This window comes from Nilaparvata lugens, chromosome 4 (assembly GCF_014356525.2).
Source record: "Nilaparvata lugens isolate BPH chromosome 4, ASM1435652v1, whole genome shotgun sequence".
Lineage (NCBI taxonomy): Eukaryota > Metazoa > Arthropoda > Insecta > Hemiptera > Delphacidae > Nilaparvata > Nilaparvata lugens.
The window spans coordinates 34,212,308-34,225,635 of record NC_052507.1 but is presented as its reverse complement, the minus strand read 5'-3'; the positions used below and the strand labels follow the sequence as shown (position 1 = coordinate 34,225,635).

At 32.5% G+C, this 13,328-nt stretch overlaps 1 protein-coding gene across 1 annotated transcript in view; it reads left to right on the top strand.

Moving 5' to 3' along the window:
• Nucleotides 1–139: 139 nt before the first annotated feature.
• LOC111062947 overlaps nucleotides 140–13,328 on the top strand; it is a 77,265-nt gene continuing 64,076 nt past the window's right edge. The window contains exons 1-6 of the mRNA XM_039426980.1: nucleotides 140–653; nucleotides 1,077–1,268; nucleotides 2,907–3,152; nucleotides 10,315–10,685; nucleotides 11,279–11,449; nucleotides 12,881–13,317. Coding sequence (XP_039282914.1) covers nucleotides 2,933–3,152; nucleotides 10,315–10,685; nucleotides 11,279–11,449; nucleotides 12,881–13,317 — 1,199 coding nt within the window. The 5' untranslated portion in view covers nucleotides 140–653; nucleotides 1,077–1,268; nucleotides 2,907–2,932. The remainder of the gene's footprint in view (nucleotides 654–1,076; nucleotides 1,269–2,906; nucleotides 3,153–10,314; nucleotides 10,686–11,278; nucleotides 11,450–12,880; nucleotides 13,318–13,328) is intronic.

The window sequence follows — 13,328 nt, the reverse complement described above, 5'->3', positions numbered from 1 at the left end:
AAATTATTTAAAAGTTTTGACTTTTTAATAAATGATTCAAATAGTATTTTCTTTCAGAAATTTACAGTTTATATTTTATATTAAAATCATGACTTTATTATCAAGCAAGCATTGAACTTAGCAATCAGCTAATAATATTGACAGTTATAGGTTAGGAAATTCTAAAGAAAAACAATGAAAGACTATACATTGTACAGATTATATTCCATTACTTTCAGTTCTTATCATGTATTGATGTATAGACAAGAGGTCTGACAAAGACAATAATATTAAAGATCGTTATAGTGAGCTAGTTATGTATAATAACTGTTTGCTTTTAAAGTTCAAAGTTCTGCAAACTGTTCCACATTTCCTTTCAAGATTAGCATAGATTTTAGATAAAATAAATGTGCATTGCTGCAGTGATCACATAATATCGTGCATTCATAAAAAGATATTATATCACAAAAGTATGCCAATTTAAAAATGCATGTAGAGCTTGTAATCAAACTGTTCAAGACGGAGAAAAGCATTAGGCCTACTGCTGTTTTATGATGTTGGGTTAGTGCTTGAAATTTTTTAAATAAAAATTGTTCTTGTATAGAGAAATATGAATAATAATAATAATTGATGAATCGCCTGCGGGACCTTCCTTCTAACCAGTAATCCAAAAGGTATTATAAATTATTATTGTTCTATTACTAAGAATAAATTGATAGGCAAATTAGAAATCGGATTTAGTAAATTTGTACTTGCAGCAAACTATAGATTCATTATCCTGTTCATTTTATTAACGTAGCCTATCAAATGTAATATATATAAAAGCTAAAGCTCCACGTTTTATAATTTTAAGGTGTTTTATGGTAGTCTACCGTATTCTTATAAGAATAACCAATTTTATTAGATTTTTGTCAAAACATTCTGATATAACTATCTTAAAAGTAGTACAATAAACAAGATACAACTTTTTTTACAAAATCAATCCAGCCTTTCACTTTCTTGTCAGTCACAATATTGTCAATTACTTTTCATTTAGCCTCTAGAAGACTAGGATAATTACTTCTAATATTTGTCAATACAACCATCATATTTTTCAGAAAAACCAACGGTACTATGAGAAAAATTGTCAGTTTTGTTGGGTAATCACCAATACTCTCAATAAGATGGGTAATAATGCAGACTATATTGCACTCTCTGATGAATCATTTGATAAAATCGTCATCAAAAGAAAAGAATCCGATATTAAAGGTTTTTTAAACTATTTGGAATTTAAGGACAATGCTTTAAAGGTAAGAAAAACAAATTTACTCCTATTTTTTTATCACATAATTGAAAACCAGAATTATTAATCTAGATTTTTAAATATTAAGATTTATTTTTAATTGCAGTAAATCATTTTCTGTATTATTAGAGCAATTTTAATTTTAAAAGCAAAAAGCAGGTGGTTTTTGTTAAAATTTGTAAGTGAATAATATAATCAAAATCGGAATTCTTATCATTCACTTTCGTATAAGATATAAGATTTATCTCTTTTAAAATAAGATTAGAACTCTTGACGAAATATTGTTTTTCTTTTTTAAGAGCTGTCTCAATGACTGTACTGTAACTTGAGCACAGAGGAACAATAGCGGTGTCACTAGATCTGGCCACCAGGTGACGGCTACCAAAAATCCCGGTTTAAGGTCCCTGTAAATGGTCCCTGGAATAATGTCGTTTTGTCACTAATGGCGGCTACCAGTAGACACAACAATAATTGTTGACGCAATTATTGCGTCTACTACTACTGCTACTTCTTCTACTGTTTAATTTTCAAGGCTTCAATTCTGAATCTTGAAGCGGGATATTAACCAGACTCCAATTCGGATACAGTACTGTAATTGATTGGTTCAGATGAGAAAACCTTTATTTATTGGTCTAGTATTTATTTATTAAAAAACAATAATAGCCCAAAACTTTTCCTTTTACAAAAATATCACATTGTAAAATATATTACACTAAATTATTAAAAAAAATAATATAAGAAAATATCAAATAGTAGAATTAAAAACTATCTATAATCATATGTGAGCTCAAGTAACCTACAACATAAAATAGAAGATAAATATGTAATACCGGTATTATAAAATTAAATCATCACCGATTATAAATATTAATAATCACAAAGCAAAGGAAATATCAATTAAAAATATGAAAGCAATGAATAAAAACTATGAAGAGACAAGTCAAACAACTCAAGTGTTATCTACCACAAAGGTAGCCGCCCTAATTCTACATACGCGCACAATCGATTCACCAAAGACCGACACAGCTCACATTGAAATGGCGTTGCATCCTTTTCAACGGCTCATTATAACTGTACATTCAATTTTATTATTTTAATAAAATAAATAATAATAGGTTAACATTGTTAAAAGTAGGCTAGCTTGAAAATTAAACTTTTCCGTGCAGATACTGTTATTGAAACACTGTTTCATAGTCATACAGTAGTCATTTAATATTTATAGCCTAAACGTTCTTTGGCTACTTAACACTTCCAATAATTCATTACAATAATTGGATTCAGTAGATATTCTGAGAGTTTTAATAGAACAACTATCATATTATGTTAATTCAATGTATACAATCACATAATTAATAGAACACTAAGATAAGAATAATATCTTATGTTGAAATTTGAGGCAATACAAAATAATTTCATATGTGATATATACACCAGAATAGAATCTTTGGAAAACATTGAAATTTTATCTCTCTGTCTTTCAGGAATATATAGAATACAAGAATATACATCTTATTCTTTATCTTGTTTGCATTCTAGACTATCTCTTACAAGCTACAATATTCTCTCGTTTCCACTATCATTGTACATATTTTGATCTTATAATGTACTTGACGTCATCAAATAGAAATTTTATTCTATTCTTCAGGAACTAAATCATCTCCATACACAGATATGCAGTTGCAAGCATATCACTCGCCTTCTACCAGGATTTACTCACCCTACTATGAGTGCACTCGAAAAAATCTCAAAGAAAACCCGGGACTTAGTCAGGACGTTATTAAGCAACTGATATGTGAGTCTCCTCCATTCGATGCCACAAACCAACAACTCTCGGCCATTTCAAAGAATGTTGTCAGCAATCTTCTTCACGAACTTCTCAAGCCAACAGAAGGTTAGTGTCGAAATAGTATATTTCGCACCTAGGGTCAAAAATGATACTTTTCCGGCACGAAATCGGGTTTCAAGTCCGAGGCCGTAGGCCGAGGACTAGAAAAGATTGAGAGCCGGAAAAACATTTTTGCCCGTGGTGCGAACGCTATTTTTCGCCACTCTGAAAAATAAACAATATATAGGCCTACCGCATATAAGAATAATTGTTTATTAAGCACTTCCGAAAGCAAAAGTGGAAGGTCATAGCTCTAGCAAATCTGAATATCAGGAAATTGTCCAAGTATTTTTATTTTTATAAATGTTTTTTTATTTTTAGTATAAATAAATGTTTTAATTATTATTGAATAATAAACACAAATAATGAAAAGTTTTTTGATCTGTTGTTGTCGACTTCGGGAGTTTAGGTTAGAAGTTCTATCCTAATCTGAAAATTAAATTTGAATAGTTTATAATATCTTTTTTGTATTTCATTCATCCAAATAAAATTTTAGTATCTTATTGCAAAATACTTTATTCAATTCTAGAAGCATAAACTGATTTCGTTTCATAAACTATTTTGTAAACACGTTTTCGCCACACTTGGATGTAATGAGCTGGTTTACGTGCGTCATATGGAGGCCGAAAGTGATTGTTTTCCGACCAGGCCGGTAAAACTTTACGGCCCTAGGGCTGTAAAATGACCTTGAATAACAGCTGATCGTGTCCGATCTCACAAATCATAAAGAGATAATCTCATAACGACTGTAATAATCTATATAATTATGTATCGTGAATTGCGGTATTATGTCTATAATATATTTTATAAATTACTGTTTCATAATTTAATATTTATAAATAGCCTCAACAATATAATGTTGGCTGCATTGTCCATTGTCAGAAAGGTACGTATCGCTAGTATTTAAAAGTGAAGAATCGAATTTGAAATCAAAGTACAATAATTGTATCAATATTTAAAAGTAATAATAATTATTAACAATTATTGTTTCTTTTTATTATCGAATTCCACTTCTTAATGCAATACAATTAACAATAATAATAAGAAAATACAGCAGAGTTCTGAAGTTTAAGGTAAGCCTACTGGTGAAACTCATCCTTGACTGAAAATTCCTAGTAATTTTTCCGAAATTCATTATTAAAACTGTTAGATAATATTTTTCTTCAATATTAAAACATTTAGAGAAAACATTAGGCCCACTCAAGATTGAATCTTTGAATGTTTTTTCTATGATTTAACTATTTCAGAGCAATATTTTGTTGTGAAAATGCCGGCAAACCGGCTTCAAATTGGCCGCTATACACTATATTATAGTAGTAGCCTAGATACGTTACCTGACTTGATTCAGAGTGAAAATTTCATTGTGAGACAGATAATATATTAATTTTAATAATATAAGTCATGAGCCAAAGTCTGTTGTACTCTTTTTAGGAGTGAAGTAAACTTTAAGAAGTCTAGTTTACAGTACAGTATACGTGTCTGCTAAGTCTTATGAGTCAGGCCCCTACGTTCAACAATACGCAATGGCCGAGAGCGTAAAGGTGTAATACATCAGTACTCATAACTCGGTGATTAACATGATCAAGGTTCGAATCTCGGTCAATGACATTTTTTTGTCGATGAATTTCGACTTTTATTAGCTATTTTTTTTATTAGTTACCGTACTTACTTTTTTTTAAATTTCAATCAATTTTTTAGATATATTTTGAGTAATTTGAGACAAAACTGTGAAACATGCAATTATATTAATTTTTTTCATCACATTATTTCAAAATAGTAATGAAAATTCTATTCATCCATTTATCCATGAGATATTGCACCGGGCGCTTTGCCCGGTGCAATATCTCATGGATAAATGGATGAATTATTATTTATTTTAGAAGTATTATTTATAATACTGTATTATAAGGCCAGATTGCACAAAAGTCTGTTAAATATTTGAGATTAAATGTCATGAGAACCAATCAGAATAGACTGTAAATACAAACAATTTGAATGTACATTTGACCTCTCAGAAAAAAGTAGTAGAATCTGCTAGAGGATTCATGTTCTCAAACAATCATAACTGCACATTCAACTTCTATTTAAATAATAAAGAATAAAATAATAGAGATTTGTTGTATAAAAAGTATAATGATTGTATAATTTATTTTACGTGAAAAACAAAGAATTAACAGTCAATAATTTATTTCATTTATTCATATGCAAATACAATTCAGGTAAAAACAACAGGCATTTGCCCAAAACTGCTTCAAACCTTAATTTGGAATACACAGTCTAAAGGTTATGTAACTTACATAACTTAAATAATAACTCATTCGCACACAATTTTAAGTCCACAAAAATTACACTACAATTTTGAATTTATAAGATTGATCATTTCCAAATAAAAATTCAACATAAATCTTCCTTCACAATTGCAAAAAATATTGAAAATTTTACTCAAGTCCAAAATTAAACTATATACCGTATACAATAAATAATGCTTATTTTTTATAATTTAATATGTATTTATGTATCTAGTATAATTAATAGGTATTTAAACTATCAATAAATGATCATTTCTATAACTTGATATGAATTATTTTGTAGTTTTGATACCGAACAATAGAATACAATGATACTATCATAACCTCCATTAACATTGTATGATTTATAGTAGCATAACCTTAAAATTTTGCTTTCAAAATTGTCAACTTAACATTTTTTTTTGTGTGGCGAAAAATAGCGTTCGCAACACGGGCAAAAATGTTTTTCCGGCTCTCGAACGCTTCAAGTTCTCGACTTCGTCTCGAACTTGAAAACCGCGATCTCGAGCCGGAAAACATACATTTTCGACCCTAGGTGCGAAATATACTATTTCGCCCCACTTGGATGTAATGAGCTGGTTTTCATGCGTCATAAGGAGGCCGAAAATGATTGTTTTCCGACCAGGCCGGTAAAATTTGTACGGCCCTAGGGCTGTAAAATAACCTTGAAGTCAGCTGATTCTGATTTGATGTGAACGTGTTTACAAAATGTAATCAGTTTATGCTTATAGAATTGAATAAGTATTCTGCAATAAGATACTATCATTTTATTTGGATGAATGAAATAAAGATAAGATATATATTATGAACTATTCAAATTCATAAGATGTGAGATGAAAAATGGAAAAGCTCCTGGCTCAGACAATATCTCACCAGATGTTTTAAAAGTTGATGTAGAGACGAGTGCTGATATCTTGTATCCCCTAATCACCAAAATTTGGGAAGAAGAAAGAGTTCCTGCAGAATGGAAGACAGGTACTATAATGAAGATACCCAGAAAGGTTGCTCTACAGATTGTGTAAACTGGAGAGGGGTAACACTGCTCTCAGTGCCTAGTAAAGTGCTAGCAAGAGTAATCCTAAACAGGATAAAGGATTCTGTTGAAAGGAAATACGGAGAGAACAAGCTGGTTTTAGGAAGCACCGTAGCTGTGTAGATTTAATAAACACACTGAGGATAATTTTAGAGCAAAGTGTTGAATGGCAGAGCACTGTTTACCTGGCTTTCATCGATTTCGAAAGAGCTTTTGACTCAGTTAACAGAAGAGTGATGTGGAGTACACTGATTAATTATGGCATCCCACAGAAGATGGTGAGCATTCTGAGAAATATGTATGAGGATTGTGAGTGCCGTGTCCTCCATGCAGGAATTTTGAGTGAACCCCTACCTGTCACTTCTGGAGTCCGTCAAGGCTGTGTGTTGTCTCCCACGTTATTCTTGCTGGTTTTGGACAGTGTGATGAGAAGAGCTGGTGGAGGTAGGAGAAGAGGGATACCTTGGGGCCTAAGAGGGCGGCTAGAGGTTCTGGACTTTGCTGATGATATATGTCTACTGGCACAGCGCTTTACTGACATGCAAGAAAGCTGAGAAATATTTCAAATGAGGCAATAAAGGCCGGCTTGCAGATAAATGCTAGAAAGACAAAGGAAATGAGAGTAAATGCAAGAACAGACATGCCTTTGAAAATGGGCGACTCCAATATCGAGCTGGTAGAGTCCTTTTTATACTTGGGTAGTATGGTCACTGTAGAAGGAGGAGCTGATCAAGATGTAAAGAGTCGAATCAAGAAAGCAACGGAGCTTTTATACAATTGAGGTCAATTTGGGCAAATAAAAATATATCCAAAGCCACAAAGATTCGACTCTTTAATAGCAATGTAAAATCAGTCCTCTTATATGGATGTGAACCTGGAAGGTGACTACAGTGACCTCTAAAATGTTACAAAAATAATATAAGAAAATATCAAATAGTAGAATTAAAAACTATCTATAATCATATGTGAGCTCAAGTAACCTACAACATAAAATAGAAGATAAATATGTAATACCGGTATTATAAAATTAAAATCATCACCGATTATAAATATTAATAATCACAAAGCAAAGGAAATATCAATTAAAAATATGAAAGCAATGAATAAAAACTATGAAGAGACAAGTCAAACAACTCAAGTGTTATCTACCACAAAGGTAGCCGCCCTAAATCTACATACGCGCACAATCGATTCACCAAAGACCGACACAGCTCACATTGAAATGGCGTTGCATCCTTTTCAACGGCTCATTATAACTGTACATTCAATTTTATTATTTTAATAAAATAAATAATAATAGGTTAACATTGTTAAAAGTAGGCTAGCTTGAAAATTAAACTTTTCCGTGCAGATACTGTTATTGAAACACTGTTTCATAGTCATACAGTAGTCATTTAATATTTATAGCCTAAACGTTCTTTGGCTACTTAACACTTCCAATAATTCATTACAATAATTGGATTCAGTAGATATTCTGAGAGTTTTAATAGAACAACTATCATATTATGTTAATTCAATGTAGCCTATACAATCACATAATTAATAGAACACTAAGATAAGAATAATATCTTATGTTGAAATTTGAGGCAATACAAAATAATTTCATATGTGATATATACACCAGAATAGAATCTTTGGAAAACATTGAAATTTTATCTCTCTGTCTTTCAGGAATATATAGAATACAAGAATATACATCTTATTCTTTATCTTGTTTGCATTCTAGACTATCTCTTACAAGCTACAATATTCTCTCGTTTCCACTATCATTGTACATATTTTGATCTTATAATGTACTTGACGTCATCAAATAGAAATTTTATTCTATTCTTCAGGAACTAAATCATCTCCATACACAGATATGCAGTTGCAAGCATATCACTCGCCTTCTACCAGGATTTACTCACCCTACTATGAGTGCACTCGAAAAAAATCTCAAAGAAAACCCGGGACTTAGTCAGGACGTTATTAAGCAACTGATATGTGAGTCTCCTCCATTCGATGCCACAAACCAACAACTCTCGGCCATTTCAAAGAATGTTGTAAGCAATCTTCTTCACGAACTTCTCAAGCCAACAGAAGGTTAGTGTCGAAATAGTATATTTCGCACCTAGGGCCGAAAATGATACTTTTCCGGCACGAAATCGGGTTTCAAGTCCGAGGCCGTAGGCCGAGGACTAGAAAAGATTGAGAGCCGGAAAAACATTTTTGCCCGTGGTGCGAACGCTATTTTTCGCCACTCTGAAAAATAAACAATATATACCGCATATAAGAATAATTGTTTATTAAGCACTTCCGAAAGCAAAAGTGGAAGGTCATAGCTCTAGCAAATCTGAATATCAGGAAATTGTTCAAGTATTTTTATTTTTATAAATGTTTTTTTTTTTATTTTTATTTTTAGTATATTATAAATGTTTTAATTATTATTGAATAATAAACACAAATAATGAAAAGTTTTTTGATCTGAATGTCAACGTCAACAATGCTTGTTGTTGTCGACTTCGGGAGTTTAGGTTAGAAGTTCTATCCTACTCTGAAAATTAAATTTGAATAGTTTATAATATCTTTTTTGTATTTCATTCATCCAAATAAAATTATAGTATCTTATTGCAAAATACTTTATTTAATTCTAGAAGCATAAACTGATTTCGCTTCATAAACTATTTTGTAAACACGTTTACATCAAATTAGAATCAGCTGACTTCAAAGTTATTTTACAGCCCTAGGGCCGTAAAAATTTTACCGGCCTGGTCAGAAAACAATCACTTTCGGCCTCCATATGACGCACGAAAAACAGCTCATTACATCCAAGTGGGGCGAAAAAACATAAACTTTTGGAACATGTAATGAATGTTATTTCATTGTAGTGTTGTTTCTCCTGATCTAGACAATCTAGGATAAGTGTGATTGATGTTCTCATGAGAACTGACATTATTGTAATCAGAATCACATTCGATACAATTACAGAGTCACTCCATCACAAATTATGATAACACAACTATGTTCCAATTCATTAGCATGGAATTATCATAAATCAGAATGAATCTAATTTATGAACCAACTACAGATGTATATTGCAACTACCTAAACAACTACATTGAATTTCTTACTTACACACATTCCATTTCCACCTAAAATAACTATTCAAAATGATTGTTAATTGATATTTCATTGTCTGACTTTGAGCCATTCAGTAAGCGCTCCAAACAGTGCTAAATAATAAAGAACTTTAAAATACATCTTTCGACATATTTCTGTCTTATTACATTTTGTCTGCTTGAGTGCGTGAGCTTTTCATTCAAACTCATGCTTTATCCTTCTCTATAATTATCATATTGTTTGTTGAATCACATTGTGTACCCTCAGATGTACTTTGCTCACATGCTCGTTATTTACTCGTATGACCTGTGATGTGAAAAAAGAAACCAATATATAAAATTGAATACCGTTATCAGAAATGGCAATGAATATGAAATAGAATAGAACAACAATATAAATAATTCATAAATTTTAAATAATTAAAACAAGCCAAAATATTATGTTTTTATTCTAAAGTGCGTACAGACTCACGCGCTGCGTGACACACAAACGGAATTCGCAGGTCGCTCGATTCCGGTTCGCGCGCAACGAACTCGTTAAGCTCCCGCTGGCAAAAATTGAACACGTGGCAAACTAGCGCTGTGATTGCGATCACCGTACTTAGCGAATCCATGTTGGAGAGACGCACGTTTGTCTCGCAGCACGTAAGCCTGTACGCAGCTCGATATATTATGCTCCTTAACCTACGATAAAATTTACGTTTTTATTCAATTTCCCTTTTTAACAGAGAGGTCCAGTGGTGACTCTTCCAGTGAGATAACTCTTCTATCACTGATATCACTTGCCGACGACAAGGAATGCCTGACATTCCTCGAGAGCCAATGCAACTTGCTATGCAAATTGTGCAGCAGAGGTCGTCTGTCTCTGTGCAGGGTCCTTGTTGCTGCCGCCAGCCAATCCGACCTCCATCTCTACGAACGGCTCGTGGAAGCTGGTGACAGCCGTCACTATCGTACAGTCAACTGTCTCAAGAGGCTAGATTCGATAACGATATCGAAGATCTACTCTGAAATTCTCAAGGAAGGAAATAGATTGAATGTGAGCGAACTGTACTTGAGGACGGTGAAAAACAAAGTTCACTGGATTGAAGACTTGATGGTAGATATCCTTCTTTTTCCACTTATTAACTATTGAAATAGTGTAATTGAAAAATTTATTTGATGATTTGGAACTCAAGTTGATATTAATCCAATATTCTTCTAACTGGTTTTGAATCAGTTTGTAAACGTTTGTGATGCGAATATATATTATTCAATATCAAATTAATTGAACTATGCATTCCAACTATTGATATATCATTATTTGGAATATTGAGATTAGCTGTTTCACTGTCAGATGAAGAATCAAACTAGTGTAGCCTAATTCGAAATTGAATAGCACATTCGAAGCTACTCTTGAATAGTTCTTATCTAGAACAAATTTCATCTTGATAAAATCAATATTTCAATAGAGACCCTTATGCCTTTAACTTGGAGCAAGTACTGTGCATTTTCCAGTTGATGCACTCATATTTTCTTTGTTACAGCTTAATATCCAATTGATAAATTGATAATATTCATTTTATATTTATAAATTTGAAAACTATTATATTTTTTACAAATTCATAATCCTACTCTAGTAACCTTCAGAATTCAATGTAGTTCAAATCTGTTGTTTCTAAATGCCAAGTACTTCTATATACTTGATTACAGGGCCTATGCAGTCAGTTGCTGTTATACTCTGAACAGTGGTCGGCAGTTGATAAATTGATTGACCATCCCCTTTTCGATAAATTGAAGCCAATCCTAGTTTTTGAGCTCTGGAATACCGCCATTCAACGCAGTAAACTGTCCCTCATTTGTTTGGTACTGGATTGTTGTAAAGTAAGTATCGACTCTCCCAAAACATTTTATGCTGTAGAGTTTCTATTCTCATCATGTAGATCAGTAATGCTTATATTTATAGGCAGATTTCGCTTATTTCAGGCTTCCTGTACGGGATATAACAGAAGAAGTAGTTCAATAGCGTCATAAGCTCTGTGAGGTTTTCATTGAGAAATCGCAAACTAGTAGCAGATCGAAGAACTGACCGTAAAAGTAACGAAAAATTGTAAAACCTCCAATCTATAATAACCATCAGTTAAGATTACATATTCCTTTTAAATTTACCCATATCCTTTTCTTGTTCTCCACTTTCTTTGGAAATGCATTTATGTATTGTTTACAGATGGGAAGAAATGAGAGATTGCGTTTGTTCAAATGCTGATGAGTGTTTAATTGCATCCGAATTGATACTTTCAACCACCCCAAAGACTGCTTCTACATCGAAGATGAGCCTCATCTAATCTCCTTCTATCTGTTACCCTGTTGTCGATATTTGCAGTAGCAGAAGTCTTCGGGGTGGTTGACAACATTTACTTTGGATTTTTGTTTGATAATAATCTAGTGTATACAGTTGACAATTTTTCCATTTTTGGAATTTCTTGAATTATTGATGTATTGCATTTGAACTCATGCTATTTACATTGTAGGTGACGTTATTGGTATAATTTCCTAATAGATGAAACTTTATCAAAAAATATATTTGTATTTAGAAAAAAATGCTTAATATCAAATTATTCATAATGGCAATCTACAATAACTTTTCCTTGAACAGAGTACAGGAATTCTGGCAAGAAAGTGTATTTTACATGTATGATGAATTCATACATCATCAACATCGTCAAAGTTTCCTCAAAGATGCGAATAATTATTACAGGCCTGCTACATAATTCAGATTATGAACTTATTATAATCTTGCCAGCCGGGTTGGTCTAGTGGTAAGGAGCGTTACAAACTTTGGTCTGCTAGTACAACCTGGTTCGTGGGTTCGAATCCTGCCGATGGCATGATTGATCATCTCATCAAATTTACCATCGCACTTTCCATTACCCACGTACAAGCAAAAAGTTTATGTGGGCATCATCCTCAATAAATTAAAAAAAAAAACATTATAGACTAATTTTTGAATTAAATAAATGTTTATTTCTCAAAAAAACTAAAACTACTACATCAATTACAGAAAATATGATATAAATTACAATTATATTTAATAGTTAGTTACAATAAAAATTTCTTATGTGTACTCTACATGCTTAGAGTACATGTTTCTACATGTTTTCTGTGTGGAAATTGACCTACTCCACACTATGGCGTACCATGTTCTAGAGTAGGTTTTGCTTGTTTTGGTTTTTGTGCGGATTATAGAATTTTTGATATAAGATTATTAGAATTGATCAATATTGTTAAAGGAGTGATTCTCTTTTTTGTTTATAGGGCGACGATCCAGTATTGAATAGACTGTACGAGACACTGGAATGGCTCAGTTTCATAGTGGAATGGGTGGAGAAAGAAAGCGAGTCTCACATTGCCGATGTGAATGCTCTACTGTTACCGGCCAAGAGGTGCACTGTGCTCCATATGCTGAAAACCATGTGCGATATCACAAAACTGGATTCAGATCAAGTGAAGCAGTTTCTGACGAAAGCGCATCAAAAACAGAACCGCAATGAAAATATTGAAACAGAGTCGGCTATTTTCGATGGATTCTGTATTTTAACAAGCATTCTGGAGTTGGTTGTGATCGAGTCGAAGCTTAGCAATAAGAGAGACAAGATCCCAGCTCCGAAAAATACTTCCAAAGTTCCAAATGTAGACGACAGTCTCTCAGAGCTGGAAAAGAAAATTGGTGGTTTGAATCCACTGTATTTTAGGTAATTTAATC